The following is a 25,170-nucleotide window of genomic DNA, read 5'->3' on the forward strand; positions in this document are numbered from 1 at the left end:
TTCCCTGGTGGCGCAGTGGTTGAGAGTCCGCCTGCCGATGCAGGGGACGCGGGTTCGTGCCCCGGTCCGGGAAGATCCCACATGCCGCGGAGCAGCTGGGCCCGTGAGCCATGGCCGCTGAGCCTGCGCGTCCGGAGCCTGTGCTCCGCAACGGGAGAGGCCACAACAGTGAGAGGCCTGCGTACCGCAAAAAAAAGTAAAGTGTGGCTGCATCCTCCTCAGTGGGGTGACAGTTTAACCTCGGTGGGACCCCTGGGACTGGGGTCACCAAGTCACACAACTTCTGAGGACAGATGGCATCTGACATTGCAGGAGCAGCCCTCTCCCACCCTCGTCCCCAGGGTATGGAATGCACAGCCTGGGTGCTAGGACACGGCCACTCTGCAGGGAAGATGCGGCACAGGTCAAGTCCACATGCGGGGTCAAGCGTCCACACGCACGCCTCCCGACCACACCCGGGGCCGCCCGGCTGCCTGACTCAGCGGCCGCCTTTAGCTCTACTCAGTCGAGTAACGGAGTCGTGATTTCACTACCGACATGGCGAGTTTATCTGCCGGGTCTAGTTAAATGCAGAGGCCTCGAGTTATTTCATTGCTAGATGGCAAGGACGGGTCTGTCGTTTTCAGCTACGGCATCCAGCAGAGCACGGAGAGCCCGAGTCTTCCTGTAGATCCAGGACAGTGGGTTGGTTGTTTGTTGAAGATACGCCACTAAAAACATGAACACTGCAGCTCTCTAGACTCATTCTAAATCATCACTCACAAAAGTTAATCCCGACAGAGAAAAAAGGAAGGAACTCCTCGTGCTTTAAGTTCCTCACTTTCTGGGTGAGGATTCAGATACCAAGAGAGAGCAGGTGGAAATGCAAGAGGCCAAGGCCAGGACCCCTGCTGTGAGCGCTGGCCACGTTTATATCTCCAGCTGTGAGAGGCCGCTCCCTCCCGAGCCTCTCCACTTAATTCTCAGATGTTGTCTGATGTGAGGAAGGAGGCTTCAGCCACAGCAACGTATGACTTAAGATGGACAACACTTACTTCGGCTCAGTCCTAGTGGAGGCCTGCTCAGAACCCACAGCTTATGGTACACAGGGCCGACTTCATCCCTGCTGTCCTGGAAAGGAGCATCACCCACAAAAGGCAAAGGGAAAGGCCCTTGCTGCTATGAATTTTTCCATAGGGTGGACAAATCATTAAAAAGAGGCTCAGGAAAAACGTAAATGAAAACCACGATGAGACGTCGTACACATGTATCAGAAGGGCTAAAATGAAAAACGGTGACAATGGCAAATGCTGACGAGGATGCAGAGAAGCTGGATCTCTCTTACATGGCTCACGGGAACGGAGAATGGCAGAGTCTGGCAGTTTCTTACAAAACTAAACATATGATTACCATGCAATCCAGCATTTGCATCCCAGGTCAGTTGTGCCAGAGAAATGAAGACTTAAGTTCATACAAAAACCTGTACAGGAATGTTCACAGCAGATGTATTTGTAATAGCCCCAAACTGGAAATAGTCTAGACGTCCTTCAACAGTAAAAATGGTTAAACCACCTGTGGCACGTCCATACTAGGGAACACTAACTCAGCAATGAAAAGGAACAAACCACTGATCCGAGAACCTCAATGAGTCTCCAGGGAATTAGGCAGAGTGAAAGAAAAAAAGTCAATCATCCCAAAAGGTTACAGCCTGTATGATTCCATTTATATAACATTTTCGAAATGACAAAATTTTAGAAATGGAGAACAAATTAGTGGTTGCCAGGGATTAGGGAAGGGGGAGGGTCACAAATGGGGAACCACAGGATCCCCTGTGGTAAAGGCAATGTTCAGCGTTTTCACCGTGAGGGTGGATTTGAGAACACACGCATGTGAAAAAAACTGCAAGACACTAAACACAAACACTAATGAGTACAAGTCAAGTGGGAAGATCTGAAGAAGGTAGGTAAATTGTATCAATGTCAGTTCCCTGGTTGTAGTTTGGGGCTAAGGTTTTACAAAAGGTTATCATCAAGGAAAACTGGGTAAATGGTACACAAGATCTCCTGTCTTACTTCTTACCGCAGCACTGACTATGAACCTACAGTTATCTCCATAAAAATTGCAAAAAGAAAGAAGCAGAAAAAAGAAGTCAACAGAAATTCCTTCTAGAAACCACATGCGATCGAGAACCCCATGATCTTTGTTGGCGCTTACAGAAATTATAAAACCCAAGTGCTAGAAAATTAACCAACAGCCCTCACAAGAAGATGAACAAGGCACGTGCTTAATATTTAATACGTGTGATGAAAATGCTCACGATGCTTTCCAGCTGAAATACGTGAAATGCAAACACTTTCAAAAAACTCCCACAGAGCTGAGAATCGCTTTGGGTAACAAACACACATGGTTGAGATTAGATGGCAAACTGATGCCCTTGACAAAGGTGAAGGGAAAGGCGGGTCATGTTCATATTTGTTTTCTCCAGGGGGCAGAGCCCAAGTTCTCAGCCCCAGAGCCTGTGCTGGCATAGGCAAAGCACCCAATCTCCAGGCCCATTTCTCCAAAGAACCATTTGCATCACAGAAGGGGGAGCACCCTGTATATTGTGGGAGACCCCACGGTATCCAAGCAACACCTCCATTCCCACCAGACATGAATCAGGCACCTCGTCAAGGAGAGCCTTCCCCCGTACTCACTTATTCTGCATCATGTTCATGATCACCCAGTCGAAAGGGTAGACATTCTTCCCAATGAGGTTCTTAAACATGATGAATGTTTCCATCAGAAAATCCTGAAATAAAAAAGAGAACACTGAAACAAGCCACCCAGAAAAAGGTGAAAACCAATGCCCCCTGGAATAATTTTACATTATAAATGACTTTTTTTTTTTCTTTTAACTGAATGAGAACATACGAAAAAGTAATGAAGATGTATTTCACAGGAGGTATGTATTACACTTCCGCCTTTCTGTTTGCCTGAGCACCTCCTGTCCCGGAGAACTTTTCCAAGGACATATTAAAAGATACTCCTTGGGCATATCTAAGAGTCACAAAGAGTCAGTCCCCAAAGGTTACAAATACATAGTCACACTCTTTCTGCTTAAAGAAACCTTTTTAAACAAACGTAACACGCAGGTCATAACTATGTCTTATATTTACTCTACAGAGATTTTTCATTATGAACAGGGCCCATTGGGTTGAATATGTGGTATTATTATCCCTTCCTTTTTCTTATGTAATTTAACAGCTGAAAGGCTCAAACAGGAACTCCTGACCATCTGCACCTATTCAGCTCCCAGTAAACCATTTGAGCATGTGGTCGCATTCCAGACTCTTTTATGTGGCATCCTCAAATCCACAAGCTCCTCAGTTATACCTCTGTTGTCTCCTAGATGGTCCCTGAATTTCACGAGTGGTGCCCTGCTGCCCCACCTTGCTTCCTGGCCAATCAGACCGCTCCTGGCATCGGGAAGGGGTTCCCCTTTCCTAGTGGGTCCACTCTGTGCCTGCCAGAATTAGGAAAATTTCTTGAATCTGACAGTTTAGTGCTTATTCTGAGCTAACCTGAACAAAACAAGCGGTTATCCTGAAAAGCACACATCCCGGTAGCCCGGGATGCACGCTCCCTCAAGATCTGGGTGGGAAGGGGACAGGCAACTGAGAATTCATGTAGGAAAATGAGGTTATAGTCAGAGATGGCCAAATAGAGTGGATGTTTCTCATTTATTTAATCTACTGATTCATAATTAGGTACAATGGCTGTGAAGACCAAGGTGGTGAACAGAATTTATGGAGCCAAGAAAGCAATTCCCAGCACAGAGTTCTACCCAGGAACTTCTTGCAAAGAGACACCAGTTCCATCTGACAGCAGCAATAAGCCGATGTTCAGAGATGCTTCCTCTGCAACCGTAACAGCAATGCCAGGTTACAGCGAGTCATCTCTGCCTTGGGAGGGGTCTGTCGAGCCTCCTCCCGTGAATAAAAACTCAAGGAGCAATCGTGATCACCCTTTATACAACAGAGGCCTCCAGTGCAGGAGAGGTTAGGATCCCAGGCAGAGTCAGGAGGGAAAAGTCAGTTCCATGTCCTCCAAACTCTGCCCACAGGAGCCCTGACCAGCAGGGCTTGTGAGCAGGGGTGTTCTAGGTGCCCCCTGACACAAGGAACAGTTTCTCTCCCCAGTTTAATTACTGAAATTCATACTTCACTCCTTAAGTTTCCCCACTTTGTCGAGAGTTTCACATTTTAATGACCAGGTTGCCTACTTTGCCGGCTGAGTGCCGTAATTTAGTCACATCTCTATTTGCATGAAATTGCTGGCTTTCTTGCTGATCACTCCTCAAAGCCTAATAATTGAGATACAGGGTCTGGTTTTTATTATTCTAGAAGAGAAGCATATTTTCCCAATTCCTTTTTTTTTTTTCCCTCTAGGAAACACAGTCCCACACTTCATTAGTATGGCTCAGCTGTTAAATGTTGGTACTTTGCTGATCAAACAAAATGCTGCAGATTGTGGGAGATGAGGTTTTGCAAGGCTTCCCTGTCGGTCTGCATAATTTACTAGCCATGGTGGTGGTCCCCACCATGGCATTTGCCTAGGACGGCTGATGAGGCTGAATAGACTATTACAACTGCTATCTCCAAGTCAAAGAGGGGAGTTGGAAGATTCACATGAGATATTTTGTGAAAATTTCATCTTTTTATAATCAATTCATCCCTGCTACATTTTTAGTTATATTATTCACAAGATGCTCCATTTAGTAAGTGGACAGCTCTAACAAGAGCCATCAGTGTATTCCACAGGCAAAATCTTCTTGTAAAACCATCTGCTTCTGTCCATCTCTATACCCACCCACTTGGATCATTGATCATCCTTTTTCACCTGGACTACCAGTGGGGCATCCTAGCCTATCTACCTATGGTCATTCTTGTCTCTCTTGGTCCCCACACTTCACCCAGAGTGACCTTTTCAAATTACAAATCTGATCAGGGCACCAACACTTCCCCCAATCTCCCACCGAACCCACGTCCTCAGGGGCTTCCCAGCGTTCCTAGATTAAAGCCAATGAGTCTTGATTCTCAGAAGTAGGAAGTCACCATTCTCTTAAGTCAGAGAAATAACTGTTTCAGACAAGGACCATCAATACATGCTAAACTTATCAGATGAAAGATTGTTAGAGGAAGACCTTTGCAATTTTCTGCAGATGCCAAAGTATTACCCAAAGATTACATGATAATCTTCAAGGGGCATGTATCTTCACAACAGAGAGATCTGGTAGTGACTCCCTTAACCAACTGATCAAACCCAGCATCATCAGTAGTGGTCAGCCCGGCATTTCCAGACTCCCAACAGACACACCAGGGAATGCTTAACACCAACTTCTATTCCGCTTGCCAAAAGGGGGAACTTGAATTTTAGATCAAGCTTCCAGTTTGCAGGACATAGGAATTTGCAGAAACAAATCTGCACACAAGGCAGCATTCAAAGATTCCAGAATGGGTGAAAGTCTGCAAAGCTAATGACTTTATCCCTTCAAAACAATAAATAAAAATGAAATAGAATTTTAAAAAGCAATGCCATGAATGGGAAGGAAAAACAAGGTGATGAACTCATTCTAGAAAAAAGAAGAGATGAAGGAGAGAGAACCCAATACAACGTGTGAGTCCAGACTAGATGCAGATTTGAGAAAGCCTATAACGAAATACAACAAAGACTGGGGAGAACTGAGGAGAAATCTGAATACAGACGGTATGAAGAGGTGATTGTTATGTTCTGGAAGGTCATTGAGGCCGTTGACTATTGTCTTCAACCTTGAGAGATATTTGCTGAACCACTTACATGTTTCTCACATACTTACGGGATTTGGCTACATGGAAAGAGGTCCATAGAGATACAGGGGAGGCAAATATGGCAAGGTGCTTGCAACTGATGGATTCAGATGACAGGAAGAATGGTTTCCATTGTACTATTCTTTCAGCTTTTCTGTATGTTTGAAATTTTTCAAGATAAAAAGAGCACACGCAAAATGGAGAGACTCAACATGAGATCAGTGAACTGTATCACCGTCAACATTCTGATTTTGACGTTGTTCTATAGTTTTGCAAGACGCCACTATTGGGAGAAACTGGGTGAAGAATACAGGGGCGCTCTGCATTGTTTTTTCCAGCTGCATGTGACTCTACAATGTTCTCAAAATAAAAAGTTTACTCAAAAAATAAATGCCTTAAAAACAATTTTAAAATAATTAAGGGAAAAACAGTAAATAAATGATACAGAAACGGAAACCAAACAAGCAGAAGAACACAAAGCCTCTTAGCATGACCAATGGGGTCCTGTGCAGTTTGATGCCCCAGCACCTGTCCGGCTGCACCTCACCCCCAGGACTCTTGCTGCTCTACCACCTACAGCGAGTGCCCTTTCTTCTATTCCTCGATATTCCACAATCCTCTCCTTTGCAAAGAAGGCTTCCTGACCACCCGACTCAGTCCAGTCTGGCTGCTTCACAGGGATCATTCTTTTGGAGCATGGACAGCCTGGGTTATCTGAAGGACTCCCTGATTACCTGTGATATTCTCCACTAGACTGGGGGCCACGAGAGCAAAACCCGTCTGCATTGCCTGCTGTCACCTCCTCCGCCTGTTAACACAAAGTCAGTCTCCAAGAAACAGCTATTGAGTGAATTCACTATAAAAGGATTCTGCACCCCCAAACTCATCACCCAGTGGAGACAGTCTTCGATAAAGCTGCATCTACGAGGAATGGTCACAAGAGATAAAGAAACGGATGCTCAGAGCAAGGCTCCTCCTGCTACTCGTGACATTCCCTACACAAGCTTGTGGATCACCCTTCGGTGGCCATTTCACACAGAAATCAAGGTTCTTTAAGACCAGGCCTGCCCAACAGCAGAATGTTTCCCAGGCAAGGACAGTCACCTGGCAAATATTCTTGCTTTCATAATCCCCGTGAGCATCCTCACCACTTTCCATTGGTGAGAAGTCACGCTGGACCACCCCAGCACAGGCTGCTGGTTGACTGGGATGGACAAGGTACAAGGGAAGGGGCAGTGGGCGATAGCCACCAGGTGAGGTCAAGGCAGGTGTCGGGTAGGGGTTCCCAGAAGGCGTTGGGATGGAAGCTGAATGGAGGCAGGAGGGTAATCCAGGAGGAGGACGCTAAGAGCTCAGAGCTCTGCCTGACCGGGCTTCCCTACATAACCTACAATTGCACAGGACTGGGAGAGGCCACAGAAAGAGGCGAGAATGCACGGTAGCCTGTGGCTGCCCCTGGGTCCTCCTTGGAGATGAGAGGGACCCCACAGCCTGGTTCTTTCAACCTTCGCCGTCCTGTATCCTGCATTCACTCAACCTGTAACCAATAAGCGTTACTTCCACCTGCACTGTTCTCGGATACGTCATTATTCACTCAGTCGCTCCACAAACATTCCTTTATGGCCACTTAGTGGGAACTTGGGACAAGTGTCAAGAGAACAGGCTCCCCTGGAAGGTCCAGAGTACTCCTCTTCACCTCTGATCTTACTATGGACACTGAGTAAGTTCTCCACCTGTGGTCCTGCTTAAGTAACTGGGACACAAGACAGCTAGCAGCCCCTTCTTCAGGCCAGCACCTCCACTGCAGAAGAACTTAAAGACCCCACATGGCTCACCATCCTAAAGGGACTGTCTCTGTTATGAGAGACTTTTGAGCCAAACGCGTCCACCCTTTTCCTTTCCTGGATTAGCCTTTCAGTTCCATGCTGTGCTCCATCCTTTCACTGTCTTGGGGTCCAAAGGGTCACTTGAGAGACTGTAAAAGTACCAGTTCTGAGGCCTGTGACTTTGGTGTTGATAATAACTGAGATTTTGGGATGGGATGAGTATGGGAATGACTCATCCAACCAAACCAGAGCTGAATGTGAAAACCTGAGGAAGCACTTCTTACAAGGAAGTAGTCTTGAGAAAATGGTCTAGGCTCTTCGTACACTGCATTACTAATTAACTTCCAATTATTTAACACAAAACGACCTTTCATTTTTGTGAGCATTTGTCCAAGTAGGAAAATAGTCAAATACCCTCTACGTATAGTTAATAGATAGGAACACACTTTACAAAGTTCTGACAGATTAACAACAATAAAAAAGGTTTACGATCCTTGCAGTATGAATTCATGATATCCAAACCACAAATGCCATTTTATAATGGAAATCCAATTGTCTGCAAATAATTGCTGTTCTGAACTACTGTGTCTAAGGAAGCAAAATCCCTTGGGATATCAGGACCACAACATGCAACAAGTATCTGATGATCTACTCTGTGAAGGAGAGAGGGTACACACTTGGAATTCGGCAAATTAGTCATTTTTAAACACTATTTTGTATAATCGCTTTTCACAATACATTGAAGCTTCCCTATCCACAGCAACACTGAATAATTCAGATTAAATATATATATATATGTATTTTTTTGCGGTACGCGGGCCTCTCACTGTTGTGGCCTCTCCCGTTGCAGAGCACAAGCTACGGACGCGCAGGCTCAGCAGCCATGGCTCACGGGCCCAGCCGCTCCGCGGCACGTGGGATCTTCCCGGACCGGGGCACGAACCCGTGTCCCCTGCATCGGCAGGCAGACTCTCAACCACTGCGCCACCAGGGAAGCCCCAGATTAAATATTTTTAACAGTTTGCATGAATAGTATGATTTTGATCATGTGACTATTCTGATAAAGGGCAAATAATTAAATGGAGTCCTAAGTTTTCAGCACAGGTAATGCTTCTCATTCTGAAAAGTTTATTATTCAGCCTGAAGTGTTGTCTAGGAAATTGTTCATAAAGGTTCAGCTACAACTATCCTTCCCCTGATCAAACATGAGGCATGAAATGTTTCACGTGGCAAATCTGATTTCACTGTGCCTTGACTGCTGAAGAATCGCAGGCTATAATCACATGCGCTACATGTTACACGCCTGAGTACAGTCCTACATTCAACTGCTCGTTAATATTTTTAAGGAAGACTAAACACAGAGACACGCAAACACATACACACTCTTGCTCCTTGACTTTTATTTAAGGAAAATTGCTATGATTTTAAGGTATAAATCAATTTTTTAGAAATTTAAATACATATATTATTATTATTATATTAAACATTTTATATATATATAATTTAAATATACATACGCACGCGCACACACATACAGCAGCAACAGTTAATAAGGTCGTTTTTTTAATTAGAATTAATCCTTTGGAAAAAAGCCTTAAATGCATTGTCTCTATCCCTTAATAAGATTGATGTAAAGTGCAACCAACCTTGTTCTGGAAACGCTAGTAGAACTTGCTGCCGTCTGTAGGAATCTAGGGGCCTCAGAAATGGAGTCTGTGTTCCCAGACAGGAGAGCCGAGGTGGACATATACTCAGAAACTCTGCAGACCCATTGGCTGCGGCTTTGCAGAGGACATCTGCTGTACGGCCCTGCGACGTCAGCTTGTTACGGACAGAGCTCCTAACTTCCCCTCTGTACGTCTCCTAATTAAGTTGTATCATACTCTCACTGAGGATGACTAGAGAATTATTTCGAGAAATGCTAATGAGCCTCCGTGACTAAAGCTAATTAATAACGGAGCACAATTAAGGCTGACAATGCTTCCTGGCTTCTGCGATTGAAAGCCAGTCAATCAATGAACAGCAGTTAATGACAGACTCTCCACGGGTAACATCTCCAAATCTTCCGTGACCACAAAGCATGGGAGAGAAAAGAAAAGGGACTTTTCTTGGCTGACACCCTGAATCACTCCCCAGGTCAGTAGAAGGAGAGAGTCTGTATCTTGACCCTTATCTTCTTACAAACACGCCTTTAGTTAGACCATCCCTGGTGGCTTCTGAAATCAAGTGGAGGCAAGTCCAAAATCATACTGAAAATGGAAATACTTACATCAGCGTTTTGCCTAAAATGCTGGCCTCAAAACACAGTTATAGAAAGTCAAAGTTACACTCACCACCACATCGGTCCTCATTTTCCCAAAAGTCTTGATCAAATGGGCATAATGATAATCTTCCATTTGTCGTAAAATAGCTGTCATACAGGCCACGAAGTTTCCCTGTAAACAGATCAAAAGATACAATGAGATGAGGAGACCCACGACACTCATGGGAGAAACTGCTGTAAACTAGGCATCTGGGCTCAAAGCCCACCAGGGAGAAGCCATGTGCCAGGCTGGCCAGCTAGGAGAGTGGTCACTCCAGCCTCACCATCTTTCCTTTTGCTACATTTCCTTCTAACTACATTAAATGTTTCCTGATACATGACTGTCCAGTCTGGAAAAAACAAGCTTGAAACATTCTCGCATTAAATATGTTCAATGAAAGACAGGCTCGAAACCGCCACCACTGTGCGTTGTGTTCCCTGGAAAGTTGCTGCCCCTGTTATCAGGCAAAGTGTGTGTGCAGCCCCTGCTCCCGGGCTGTGGCAAAGAGCGGACTTTTATTTCTCAAAATCTGCCTCTATCCCCCTTGGCCAATTTGGAGGCAATAACCACCGACTCCACAATGAGTTATGGCTCACTTCTCCTCCACCAGAAGCATGTGAGGAGGAATGCAGCCTCATCAGAATGTAAAGTGGGAGAGACGGGGCTATTTCTCATACCAGACAGAGCTGGCAGGAAAGGAAAAGAAGGGGAAAAAAGAAACCACCAAACAAAATCAAGACATGGAGAAACTGAGGGGCCAGAGCACTTAGCAACAGAAGTGACCAGCATGCAAGTGGCTGTGCATGTGGACATGTTTGCGTGTGCAGGTCTGTGCACGTGTGTGTGTGTGTGTGTGTGTGTGTGCAGACACACTAAGGGGGATTTGGTCTAGCGGGGGAGCAGGGGGTTAAGCAGTCCCATTGCCATTGACTGCAATGTATCACTTCTGGGGTTCATGGCTAACAATTCCCTAAAAGACTTCTTTGCTTTTAAATATTTTCCCCTAAAGTGATGATATTTCAAGAAACAGAGGACATATATTTTCTCCCATTAAACTAGCACGAGTCTGGTAAAATTATAGGATGAGGTATACTTTGAGACACGTCCTTAATTTTGCCTTATTAAATGAGTTTACAAATTGCATTCTTTTACTAACTGTTTTACAAGCAATGTATTCGAATGCCTAAGTATCTCTTGTATTCATTTCAAATGCCTGCTCTACAGTGAAATGTTAAAGTCCAAAATTTTTTTCGGATCCATTTTATATCTATAATAAACATATATGCTTCCAAATGGGTCCTCAGAGGATGCATTACGTAAGTTGAACAAGTAAAATAATGATAATAAGGTATCTTCCATTTGCCCAGAAATGTAAACTATTTATTAATGATGATAATTGCTGAAATTTAGATTTCAAGTTGGTGTTCAGGGAAAGAGCTAAATAATGCTTGTTTTCCTTTGGAGGAATGATTCGTAAAATGGTGAAATGTCTATTTATGAGTATACACTTTTTTTGTTTGTTTGTTTGCTTGTTTTTTGCGGTTCGCCGGCCTCTCACTGTTGTGGCCTCTCCTGTTGCGGAGCACAGGCTCCGGACACGCAGGCTCAGCGGCCATGGCTCACGGGCCTAGCCGCTCTGCGGCATGTGGGATCTTCCCAGACTGGGGCACGAACCCGTGTCCCCTGCATCAGCAGACGGACTCTCAACCGCTGCGCCACCAGGGAAGCCCGTATGAGTATACACTTTTGAAATACGTAAATATTTGGCATCCCGTTGAGCTCAAGAGAAGCCGTCTTTGTATCTTCTTTACTCCTGATGAGATGCCACCTTTGGGATATCAGTCTTCATAATTTTACACGCTGACCAATTGCAATATGTCAGGCGCTGTGCTGAGGCCATTAGAACCATGGCCTCATTCAATCACACCACAGATTCTCATCTCGTCCCATTTTATAGGCAGTAAAACTGAGGCTGAGTGGTGTTCCCCTCTTGATGAGAATGCGGAAAACCAGCTGTGAACCCAGCACACCAGCTACAAGGTAGGTGCTTAGTAGCTGAGCTAATTTTCCTCTTATCCAGATAGGCATTTTAATTATTTTTCTGAGAAATCTGAGGTCACTGACAATGGCCAACATGAAGTAGAGACTTCATGCACTTCTGTGGTCATCAGAGAAAGTTGGGAAGAGGATGAGGAAATGGAAAGGCGGCCATAGACAGTGTCCCAATTTCTACCCTGGCCGAGGTGGCTGTGACCTGGACTCCACCCTACTAGACAGGGAGCTTTTCTAGAGCAAGAAAAGGCCTATATCAGTCAAGGTTCACCTAACAGGGGCTCAGATTAATTCTCTGCGGGTCAAAAGAGTTGAAGAATAGGGACTTACAAATTAGAATCATTGAAATCACAAAGGTAGCTACGTATAATTCAGAGCAATAGACATTATGTACTGTACTTAAGATACCAAGTTGAAAGTGGAAAGAAAAGAAGACCCCAGCCCCAGAGCAGTCTTGAAAATGCAAAGGACAGGCACACTGTGTAACATTAATGGAAAAAACCTAGAGCATCAGGAGTCTGGCCAGATACTCGAACACGTGACGTGGACGTAATTTAGGGAGCAGAGTGCCATGTAATGCTGAAAATTCATGCAAGGCAAAGGCTAGGGGAACTGACACGATGCATGACATGGAAAACTGAAGAGAACGTAGCAATTTCCATAAAGCAAGGCCTGGGAATACTTAAATGGCCGGTCGGGAAGCCTTCTCTCTGGATGAGAACGTCACAGAGAGGGCAACCAAATGGCCTCCTATTTAACTGCAATGGGGACTAAATGGAGTAGCCCAGAGAAAGGGACAGAGGCAGGTCATCGCCATGAGTTAGAGGTCAAAAGGCCAAAGGGGCTTCCCTGGTGGCGCAGTGGTTGAGAGTCCGCCTGCCGATGCAGGGGATGTGGGTTCGTGCCCCAGTCCGGGAGGATCCCACATGCCGCGGAGCGGATGGGCCCGTGAGCCATGGCCGCTGTGCCTGCGCGTCTGGAGCCTGTGCTCCGCAACGGGAGAGGCCACAACAGTGAGAGGCCCGTGCACTGCAAAAAAAAAAAAAAAAAAAAAAGGCCAGCAGGTGCAAATGTGCTCTTTACTTAACTTAAGGAAATGTTCCAGAAGCAATGTGTACGGTTCAGTCTTTCGGAGAGGAAGCAAATCTTGCTATTTCAGCCCTTTTCTAAGCTGAAGCTTTAGACCCCACTAGGAAAGAGGTAATATTCCTGTCAAATTTCACAGAAAGGCTCCCCCTTTCCTTTGGAATGGAGTCCCATCCATGGGGGCCAGTATCTTTAGAGAAGCAGCATAGCGGACGCTACGGAGCATGAATGCCCACGTGAACTCCGCGGAACCCTCTAGAGCAGAGTGGTGGGTTTTTACGGGTAGATTAAAAGCAGGTATTTATGGAAGCTGTATTTGAAACCAATCGTACACCAGAAACAGAAATGGGGGAGAGCTGTCAAAAGAAACTTATTCTGCAGGCTCAGAATAAAATTACTATTCTATGCTTTGTCATTGATTTATTGGAAATGCATTTAGAAGTCCTAGGAAGCTTTCATGTCAGACAGTGGGTGGGCTGGCAGGTAGGCCGGTGGTGATTGTGCAGAATTCCTCCTGGAACCTGAGCCTGGGGACGGGGTTCCAGCCCCAGTGGCTGAGTAAAAATGAGTAAATAAATAAAAATAAGACATACTCCTTGTGACTTCAAAGCAATGCAAAACAGGGACAGAGAAATCAGGAGGCAGTGGAAGAAAACTTAAAAATCAGGTCATGGAAAGAAAGCCTCATAAACAAAAAATGTGAAGTTCATTAGTAATCAAAGATGAAAACGGTATATCATCATTTGCCTGCCAAAGTAGCAGAGGAGTATTTAAGTGATGATAATGTTTGCACGGGCGCAGGGGATGAGCACTCTTAGATGCCACTGGTGGGAGCATAAATTGCTGTAACCTTTTTAAAAAGTGATTTGGCAATAGCTTTGAAAAGTCTTGGGAAAAAAGATACTCATCTCCTCAGGGTAATTCTACTTCTAACAAGCCACCTAAGGAAGTAATTCAGAATTAGAAATTTTATGCCCAAAGATGTCCATTGCATCACTGAAAACATCTCAATGTTCAACAGCTAGGAACTGTATAAGTAATATGAGATTTTGTAAGGTTGAAAGATAAAATACAGGATGCCCAGTTCAATTTGAATCTCAGATAAGTAAGTATGTCCCAAATTTTGTATTGGAAATTTCACATCAGACATTCATATACTAAGAAAATGATCTGTTGTTTACCTGAAGTAGATTTTTATTTGCTAAATCACGTAACCACACCATAGTTTTCTGATGAAACATTATGCCACCATCAAATACTAATCATGAAAATATGAACTATTTTAATAACATAAGAAAATGCTCAATGATGAAAATCAGACATAATTATGGTACATATACTTTTCAGCAAAACAAAGAATATAAATATAGCATAGGAAAAAAATAAAAAAGAAGAAACAATTAGAAGAAAAGACACCAGACAGTCGTGGGATGGGAAGAGGAGCCCAGCTTTTTTTTTTCTTTTGCGGTACGCGGGCCTCTCACTGTTGTGGCCTCTCCTGTTGTGGAGCACAGGCTCCGGACGCGCAGGCTCAGCGGCCATGGCTCATGGGCCCAGCCGCTCCGCGGCATGTGGGATCTTCCCGGACCGGGGCACGAACCCGTGTCCCCTGCATCGGCAGGCGGACTCTCAACCACTGCGCCACCAGGGCAGCCCCCAGATTACTTTTATAATGGAAAATATATTAGTATTTTATTTTTATATAAATTTTTATTGATTGATTGATTTTTGGCTGCGTAGGGTCTTTGTTGCTGCATGTGGGCTTCCTCTAGTTGTGGCGAGTGGGGAGCTTCTCTTGTTGCAGCGAATGGGCTCTAGGCGCACACTCCAGTAGTTGTGACATGTGGGCTCAGTAGTTGTGGCACGCGGGCTCAGTAGTTGTGGCTCATGGGCTCTACAGCGCAGGCTCAGTAGTTGTGGCGCACGGGCTTATTTGCTCCGCGGCATGTGGGATTTTCCCGGACTAGGGTTCAAACCTGTGTCCCCTGCATTCGCAGGTGGATTCTTAACCACTGTGCCACCAGGGAAGTCCCTATATTAGTATTTTAAAAGGTAGTCCTGAGAGAGACAGATAAGATCTCCTCTTTCTCCCTCTGCCCGTGAGTCCCCATTTCCTACTCCCTTACCCTCAAAAATCTCTTTCATGGGGCTCCCCCATGAAAGAGGACTAGGTCCTCTTGAGCAGCAGGACTAGGTCACTGCTGCTCAAGCCCTGGACTGAACTTGCCTCTGAGCCCTCCCTCCTAGAACTACCCTCAATGCCCCAGTTTTAAATCTGTCTGGCACCCCAGTGCTCTAGGCAGGTGGAGAGGTAGAATGAAGGACAGATTGGATGGAGGACAGGTAGGAAGGAGGACAGGTAAGACAGAGGACAGGTAGAATGGAGCACTGCTGGTGGAGCAGGGGACACTGAGCGGCAGGCTAGTGAATGCACAAAGTCCCTACAGGATATAGAGACAGAAGGTTTTTAAGAAGAACAGATTTTGGAGAATGGGAACTTAGGATGAGTTCTTTTCAATGGTATCTTTGTCATCTTTGGCTAGTCTAAGGTCCAAGACTGAGTACATGAACTAGAAGGAAACATCCCAAGGATTTGAACTCACAGGCCTGAGCTGTGAAGGGGTGCTTCCTTTATGTACTAACATCAGGACTGAGTTATGTGGCTTGAACAATAACGTATGAAATTGCTCTTGGTAATTCCATCCGCCAGTCCAGAATGTTTCATATGACCGCGGGGCTCACATTGTGCGTGGGGCACTCGGCACAGGCAGAAAAGTTAACTCTCGTCCAAGTGTTCTGAACGCCAAGGGATTTGGGGGCAGCTCCAAACCACAGAAGCTACTGGAGATGCGGAGAGAGCCCCAGGAGCATGGAGTCTGGAGGACGGGCACCAGGCTTGAATCAGAGGAGAATCTATTATTTGAATCGGGGATTACACTTCTTGGTGGCCAGTGATGAGATGTTAAAAATTTTAAACGTGGGCTTCCCTGGTGGCGCAGTGGTTGAGAGTCCGCCTGCCGATGCAGGGGACACGGGTTCGTGCCCCGGTCCGGGAAGATCCCACATGCCGCGGAGCGGCTGGGCCCGTGAGCCATGGCCGCTGAGCCTGTGCGTCCGGAGCCTGTGCTCCGCTAAGGGAGAGGCCACAGCAGTGAGAGGCCCGCGTACCGCAAAAAAAAAAAAAAAAAAAAAAAAAAAAAAAAAAAAATTTTAAACGTGTTTCACGAAGGCAAGTGCTTTGAAGAGGAATTCTCATTTATATGTTTCATTTCAAATATATCAATGAAAACAAACCTACTTCATCACCATTAAAAATTAAAGAAAAAGTAATCCCCAATGATACTGCTAAATGACACTGGGCAAGAATTGTAGTAAAGACAGGAAGACGGATGACTTGATGGATTCTGGATGACTTTCATATTGGGGAGCATTCCAGCCAAAGAATCAATACTGTAAAGCAACGTTATGAGAACGAGGATTTGGAGAAGGGAATGTAATTGAGAGCTGAGTGCTCTGTTTCAGAGGCAGGGGTGACGTGAAATAAATCCCCGTACGGATAAGTTCTTGGACAGATGAGGAGAAAGCTCTCGAGAACGCAAAGGCTTCCTGTTTTCAAGAGGGAAAGCCAATGGTGAAACATTTACAGGTTCTATTTGTTACAAGGAAATTTAAGAGAGAAAAATAGGGAGTCCAAAAAGATAACACAAATAATATCCCAAAATGTCATTAACTGCCCCAAAGCGTCCTCCGAAGTCTCCGTAGAGATGATGTTTGTGAAGATATACGTAGGGGGCTTCCACATAACAAATTTAAAACAATGAAAACACAAACTCATCTGTCTCTTCACATTAAACTGACAATAAAAAAGTTTTTACAACTCACAAACCAGATAGCTAGTGGGAAGCAGCCGCATAGCCCAGGGAGATCAGCTCGGTGCTTTGTGACCACCTAGAGGGGTAGGATAGGGAGGGTGGGAGGGAGTTGAAAGAGGGAGGGGATATGGCGACATATGTATATGTATAGCTGATTTACTTTGTTATACAGCAGAAACTAACACACCATTGTAAAGCAATTATACTCCAATAAAGATGTTTAAAAACAAAAAACCTCACAAACCCACAAAGACCAAGAGAATAAGAAGAGACACAACTACAGACAAGAGAATTCTGGAAGCTGACAAGTCGATGCAGGAATGGTTACCGGCTGCCCTGGAGGCAGGAAGGGAGTGCATATCTATCAGGAATCCTGTTGATTCTGGCAGAGAACCCTAGGAAGGCTCGGAAACTGGAGGTGCCAGGTACTCAGAAAGCGAGGCTGCATGTCAGGTGGAAACCAAAAGCACTGATGTCTTTAAAACGTGGCCAATATGCCCACCCCAGCACATCCACCAAGGGAACCCCGCTCACTCCCGGCAGGGAACCACGTGTTTATCCTCTGGACAAAGCAAAAGAGACAGGAGCAGGAGCCACCCGGCTGAGACTATCCAATGATAAGCCAATCACTGGGGGCTTCCCTGGTGGCGCAGTGGTTGGAAATCCACCGGCCAATGAAGGGGACATGGGTTTGAGCCCTCATCTGGGAGGATCCCACATGCCACGGAGCAACTAAGCCCGCGCGCCACAACTACTGACACTGTGCTCTAGAGCCTGTGAAACACAACTAGTGAGCCCACGTGCCTAGAGCCCATGCTCCACAACAAGCGAAACCACTGCAATGAGAAGCCCATGCACCGCAACGAAGAGTAGCCCCTGCTCGCCACAACTAGAGAAGGCCCATGCGCAGCAACAAAGACCCAACACAGCCAAAAAGAAATAAATTAAATAAAAGAAAAAAGAAGCCAATCACTGTAAACTCCCCACTCTGCTCGGCTCAGCTCCCAGCAAAGCAGCAAGGCTCAGCCCCTCCACCAGGCTTAGCCCCACAGCAAACCGGAACAGGAGACTGGAAGAATCCTCTTTGGAGAAACTGACCAGCACAAGAGCATACCCACTAACTTCCCATGGAGATTCTGACAGCGTGAGAGCCCAGCCCACAGTGGTTTGCCATGCAGTGAAGCCCAGCAGCCTCCAAGCTCTGTGAGAAAAGTCAACCAAGCGTTAATAAAGGAGACCTGAACAAACAAAAACAGAAGCCAGAGGAATGAAAGAAAATTTAGAAAACATAAGAAAATTCAAAGAACGATCATTATTTTCCTCAGGTAGATAGGAGATTATATCCATAAAACAAGAACATGATGTTATAAAAAGAAAAAAAGGGACAAAGACAAAGAAATGATTCTGGAATATTTCAGCTGTATTAGCAAAAATAAACATTTTAATAGAAGCGTTGGGATAAAAAACTAATGAAATCCTCCAAAAGTAGAACAAGAAGACACAGAGAGAGAGAAAAAAAATTCCACTGACAAAAGTATCGAAAAAATACTTAAGAATAAATTTAACTTGGTCCCTGAAAACTAGAAGGTAGCGTTAAAGGAATAAAAGAGGACCTAAATTAATAGAAAGATATCCCACGTTCATGGATGAAAAGACTTAATATTGTTAACATGGCTATACTCTCTAAATTGAGGTACAGATTCAACCCAATGCCTATCAAAATTCCAGCTGGCTGCTTTGCAGAAATTGACAAACCAATCACAGATGATCATATTTTGCATAATTCTATTTCTAGAAAATGTCCAGGATAGGCAAACCTACAAAAGCAGAAAGTTAGACTTGTGATTGCCAAGGGCTGGAGGTTTGGGCGGAAATGGGGAGCGACTGCTATTGCATACAGATTTCCTTTGAGGATGATGACAGTATTCTAAAATTGATCATGGTGATGGTTAAACAACTCTGTGCGTACAGTTAAAACCCTTAAATCGTTCACATTAAATAGATGAATTTTATGGCATATAAATTAGATCTCAATGAAGCTGTCAAAATTTTTAAATAAAACTTAAATTAATTAAGAGATGTAAGATAATTTTTCTAAAGTGTCATGCATGCACAAAATGAAAGGGCCCACTGTGTGTCAAGCACGATCCAGACTCATACTTGTGAGATTTTGGAACACTACGATAGAACAATGAATCTCAAACATTCAAGAACAAATGAAAAGCAAAAAGAGTTGCAGGTGTGGATCGGGAATTGCTCATGGAGGGGCCGGTGAAGGGGCAGCTAATTCTCAGGGCAAGTCAAACGATCTGTCCTTGCAAACCAAGTAATATACTATTCTGATTTAAAACAATAATAACCTGCTTGGAAAACTCCTTCCAAATTCTATGATCCTTGTGAAATTGTTCTTTCTCTTTAGATTTCTGAAATAGATACAAGACAGTTTTCTTCACCTTTGCTTTGATTTCTTCACTTCTGTGTTTTCCCATCATAGGAAATTACTTAACCCTTTTAGGATGGGGGTTACAAGGAAGAAATGATAATGCAGATAGAACAACGGTGTAAAATGAAGGTAAGAAGACAGTGCCCCACGTGAAAAACATCAGAAGGCAAAAGTCACTGCTGTACTTTGCAGAGTATTTCACGTCTTGTTAAGTAAGTATGTGCTTAAGCATAAGATACAACAAAACGGCTGAATCGGGTACTATTGTTAACACTGAGGTTCTTGGAAAAATAAATATTCACTCACATAATTTGAACTTGGTACATCTTTCCCAGAAATACAATCCATGGCGAAATTGAGGGCTGTCTTTTGTTCCCTTTCTCATTTAAAGATAAATTCAGTCCCATGAATCCTTTATCCAAAGTACAGTTAATTTTCACTTATTTAGTTTCCAAAATATTGCGATCCCTTATTTTATCAATATAAAGGACCACGGAGTGAGGGATGACTGTAAAAAGAAGCTATACAAAATTAAAAATAGTAGAGTTGAGAAACTAATGTCATCTATTAGCTCTTTTACAACTACTAGCAACAAAATTAAACCTGAATCTTAAATTTTAATTGAATGCCAGTATTTCATATCATTGCAGACACTATAAAGAAAGAAATCTAATTTTAAAAACAAAATCATTTTCCATTTTACAGTGGCAGTAGCCAGTATTTCATATCATTGCAGACACTATAAAGAAAGAAATCTAATTTTAAAAACAAAATCATTTTCCATTTTACAGTGGCAGTAATTGTAAGAAGATGTTTATAGGACGAATATACCAAAAGGGACTATCTGGATCTTGTATTAATCATAACAACATTTGCTGCTTATTCAATATAATAAATTAAACACATATTCACATTTGTTATAAGGGATGAAAATAAATCACCGTCAAATGTTATGTATGCAATTTATACTTTATGTAATAATGAGGAATATATACTTTGTATACAACTTCTTGATAGAATTCATTTGTTGCTAGCGTAAGTCGGAGTATAGCAGAAAATTTTACATTTATTTTCATAAACTCAGAAAATCAGATAATTTAAAATAATCAGATTTTTCAAATGTTCTCCCATGATATATAGTAACTGTAAATACACTGTAACAGAAACAAGAGTAACTGAGTCTTAATAAAATTTTGCCTCTGAAGGAGGATCAATGCTCTCCGTATTTTTTAAATTGACTTCTGTCCATAAAGGACACTCTTACCATCACAGTTATAGATTAAAGTTGAAACTCTTTACTGGATGAAATGAAATTCCTCTATATGAATCATAAATGGATGTTGTCCCTCAATATTATTTATATTGGTTACATGAGTCAGTGAGGAGAAAACTACGTCACATACCAAGGGTTAAAAAAATTAATGAATCTTTAAGGAGAATAAAATATATTTGGGAATATGAGATTATTATATAAAAGAAACAGGGATGATCTCGTTTATAAGATATTATTTCTTGGGAAATAGTGACTTATACATACATAAATACATCTACTGTGCGCAGATACAGGCTCAAACGCCACACATCACATCACCCATAGCTCGTCTGCTTATGACTGCGTAAGCACCCAAAGTGATTTAGGCTCTAAGTGCCTTGAGGTTTATTTTCAAAATTTCCTACTCTGGGGAAGTGGGACTCAATCTGGGGGGTACCCAAGAGAAATTTTGCAGAGCAATGTACCTGTCGAGCAGGTGTGTAAGAAAACACTGCAAGTATGAAGCACACCCCACTGGGGCTTCACGCCCATCTCATCTCCCTTCACCACAGTCCTGAGGAAATCGAAGGTCCCCAAGATTCGGAGGAGATGGAGCCACTTGGAATATCCATAAGAAAGTGTGGGGATAAGGCCAAAATGATGAAAAGATTCAAAATGTTGCAGAGTATTAACAGGTGCAACGCTCAACTCACAAAGAGTGGGTGCTGCGTTGAAAGCATGGAGTTCCGGGGCTTGGTCAGGTGAGTAGACACAGCACCGCCCAGAAGGAGCACACACAGGGGGCCTGGGACCAAGGCAGGATGAGGAGGATGCTGGAAGAGGCTATCCTGGCCACAGTGGGACACCTGCGACACCCGAGTGTCACAGTGAGCAAGGAGAGCAATGGATTACAACACATGGAAAGTCCTTGAGTCTATGTTGATACATGAGCAAGGGGATTGGTGAGGCAGGTGGCCAGAGAGGCAAAGGTAAGGCTCTTTTCTTACAGATGAAACAATGTAGATGGGACAAAAAAATTAGGAAATCACCAGTTTCAGCTCCTAAAGCAATGGTTGATTCCAGCAAGGATCCTCAGTGGGGGTTGAAACTATTAGGTCAAAGGTCCTTGGGGATGAAGATACTCAATCTGAAACTCACCCCCCCACACACTCTTCCTCATTACAGCTGTGCCCCCTGGTTCGATGGAATGTGAAGGACACATTATCGCTGAGGTAGTATTTTATGCCAAAAATGTTAAATCATGAGGAATAACTTTTTGAGGAAAACATCCTTACCCTAGCTTTTTTCAGGGGGTGTATAGAGGATATTAACTCCTTTTTACAGATAAGAGTATAGAGAGAGTTTAAGCCACCTGGCCAATACACAATTAGAAGATGAGAAGAGCAAGAAACAGCCCTCGGACCAAAGTTTAAAAAAAAAAAGGAAGACGGAGGAGGAGGGGGAAGAAAGGGAAGAAGGGGGAGGGGACGGGAGAGGGAGCAGCAGACAGCTCCAGATTATGGGACACTGGCCAAGCCCACTGGCCTGGGCCCAGTGTCTGGGTACATACGCAAGTGACGGCTATAATGGTGCTGGTGGTGATGATGACAGATAAAACACACAAGAACACTTTACAAGTCACGAAATTTGTACGCTAAAGTCACAAAACGTTCAAAACAGAGTCAAAGAATACCTAAAAAAACTGGAGATACATATTATGTTCATGCTTTGGAAGAATCAATATAGTTAGGATGCCAAGTGAGCTACAGTCAGCAGGAGGTTATTGTAGAAATTAACAATCTGATTCTAAACTTTAAGTGGAAAAGCAAATAATGTGAAACAGCCAAAGAAATCTTGAAAAATGTAAAAGGACACACACTACCTGCTTTTACGATTGACTATAAAACTACAGATATTAAGACTGTGCGGTACTGGTGAAAAAGGCCTATAGATGAAAAAACCTGACTGCACGCATATGGTTAACAGATTTTCAACAAAGGTGTCAAGAAAATTCAATGAAAACGTATAATCTTTTCAACAAGTGGTATTTTCAAATGGTACAATTAGACACATATGAAAAGTCCCAAACAAAAAGGCAGGGGGTGGGGAGAGAGAATTGATCCTCACCCTGCCTCATATACAAAAATCAACACAAAATGTAACATAGACATAAATGCAAAACCCCCAAAACAGCAGAACTTCTAGAAGAAAACACAAGGAAAACCCTTCTGACCTTGGATTTGGCATATACTTCCTGGGATACAAAAAGCATGAAACATAAAAGAAAAAAATGACCAAAAGAACTTCTTCAAAATCAAAAACTTTGCTCTTTGAAAGACAGTGAAAAGAAGGTGAAAAGGTAGACTGCAGAACTGGAGAAAATATTTGCAAAACACATCTTAGACAAAGGGCTTGTATCCAGAATATATAAAGAATTCTGAAAACTCAATTAACAACCAACCAAATCGAAAAACTGGCAGAAAAATTTAAAGAGACATTTCACTTAAAAGGAGATACAAATGGCCGAGACAGACATGAAACCATGTTCAGTGTCACTAATAATTAGGAAAATGCAAATTAAAACCACAGTGAGATACCACTACACACCTATTAGAATGGCTAAAGTTTAAAAAAAAAAAAAAAGCAGGAAGTTGCAGAACAGACATTCTCCTATGTTGCTGGTCTGAAGGCAAAAGGATACAGACATTTTGGAAAAGGTTTGGCAGGACCCAACCTTCCTGCTTCTAGGTATTTACCCAAGAGAAATGAAAACACACATCCACACAAAGACCGCTATACAAATATTTATAGACAGTCTTAGTCTTAATTGCCAAACATGGAGACACCTTACATGTCTATTACCTAGTAAGTGGATCAACAGACCGTGGTAAATCCATGTGACGGAATAGTACTGCGCAATACAATGGACCTACTACTGAATAAACAAATGTGCATCGTTCTCAAACACCAAGGGTTTCTTTTGTTTCAAAGAAAAAAAAAAACTGTGCTAACTGAAAGACGTCAACACAAAAGGCGACACAGTGTATCAATTCATTTATGTGACATTCTAGAAACCCAAAACTACAGTGACAAAGGGGAGACGCTTGACTCCAGAGGGGAATGATGAGGGGGGACTTTTTTAGGCATATCACAATCCTCTAACTTTGTATTTGGTGGTGATTACACAACTGTATATATCCATCAAAATTCAGAACTAAAAAGGGTGAATTTTACTGTATGATCATAGATATATATATATGATCACACAGTAAAAAGAAGAAGAAATATATATATATAAAGAAGAAAATCTGAAAATCATAAAATCCCCGTAAGATGATATGCAACTAATATTGATATTCTGGTGGATTCATTCTTGCTCTCACATATATAGAAAGAGACTACTTTTAATGAACATTGGATCATACCTCAGTTACTGTAGCTTTAGCTTTCAAATGGTTTGTTATCTGTAGTACAAGTCCTACATCACTACCCTTGGTTTTCACATTTCCCTGAGTGTCCATGCCAATCTATTCTTTCGCATGAACTTTAGAACCACATTACTGAGCGTGAAACAAGTCCCACTGGAATTGAAATTGAGGTGGCACTGAATTTTTAAATTCATTGAGAAGGCTTATGATAGCAGCCTTCTCAATTACACGCACCCAGTGTCTCTCCGTTTGTTCAAGTCTCTTTTGATGCCATTCAGGAATATTTTGTGATTTTCATCATATGGATCTTAAACGGCTCTTGTATTATTGTTCCTAGTGGGAGGAGAGCTTTTTCTCCAAAAAGCTTTAAATTTTTCTCTATATTTTTATTTGTATACTTGGGAAAACCATTGACTGTCAACTTGCAGAAATCTGTCATCACTCCCTGTAGTCTTTGTTATGAGGGGGGTGTGGAGGGGGGCCTGGGGAGAGATGTTAAAACAGACCAAGCCAACATCTGTCAACAATTTTGTGTTGTCCTTTCCAATCGCTATCCACTGTATTTCTGTTTCTGGACCTACTACACAGGTCCTCACCACCAAGATGATGGCAAGTTGTAGTAAGAGCCAGCATCTTTGGGGTTGTTTTTAGAGATTTTAATGGGCATGCATGCCTTTAGGGTCTAATGTGTTATTTTTATTTTTTTAATTGAGATTTAATTGACACAGTTTAAGGCATACAATGTGTTGATTTCATACATTTATATACTGCAACACAATCACAACTTATGGTTAGCTAACACACCTATCATGTCCCGTAATTGCCATTTTTATGGGTGGTGAGAATATTCAATATCTAGTCTCCTGGATATTGGCTTGAGATAGACCTTAAGATGTTAAGGAAAATTCCTAACCTAGAGATCATCTCTGACAAAATATGTGAAGATAAAACAAAAAGGATTATGGATATTACTAAAATATAAGAGTTTTATATTGAAGGGCAAAAAGATCCAGCAGTAGAATTACGCATCAAAAGAGCACACGGGGGCTTCCCTGGTGGCGCAGTGGTTGAGAGTCCGCCTGCCGATGCAGGGGACGCGGG

The 25,170-nt window shown here is 43.2% G+C and overlaps 1 protein-coding gene across 2 annotated transcripts in view; it reads right to left on the reverse strand.

Annotated features, from left to right (window-relative positions):
* The window catches only part of DOCK1 (dedicator of cytokinesis 1), a 527,045-nt gene that overhangs the window by 196,021 nt on the left and 305,854 nt on the right, over positions 1-25,170 (reverse strand). For both annotated transcript variants that reach the window (XM_060033849.1, XM_060033848.1), the window contains exons 28-29: positions 9,967-10,068; positions 2,676-2,770 (exon numbers count right to left, since the gene is read on the reverse strand). In XM_060033849.1, coding sequence (XP_059889832.1) covers positions 2,676-2,770; positions 9,967-10,068 — 197 coding nt within the window. The remainder of the gene's footprint in view (positions 1-2,675; positions 2,771-9,966; positions 10,069-25,170) is intronic.

Source organism: Delphinus delphis, chromosome 16, assembly GCF_949987515.2.
Source record: "Delphinus delphis chromosome 16, mDelDel1.2, whole genome shotgun sequence".
Lineage (NCBI taxonomy): Eukaryota > Metazoa > Chordata > Mammalia > Artiodactyla > Delphinidae > Delphinus > Delphinus delphis.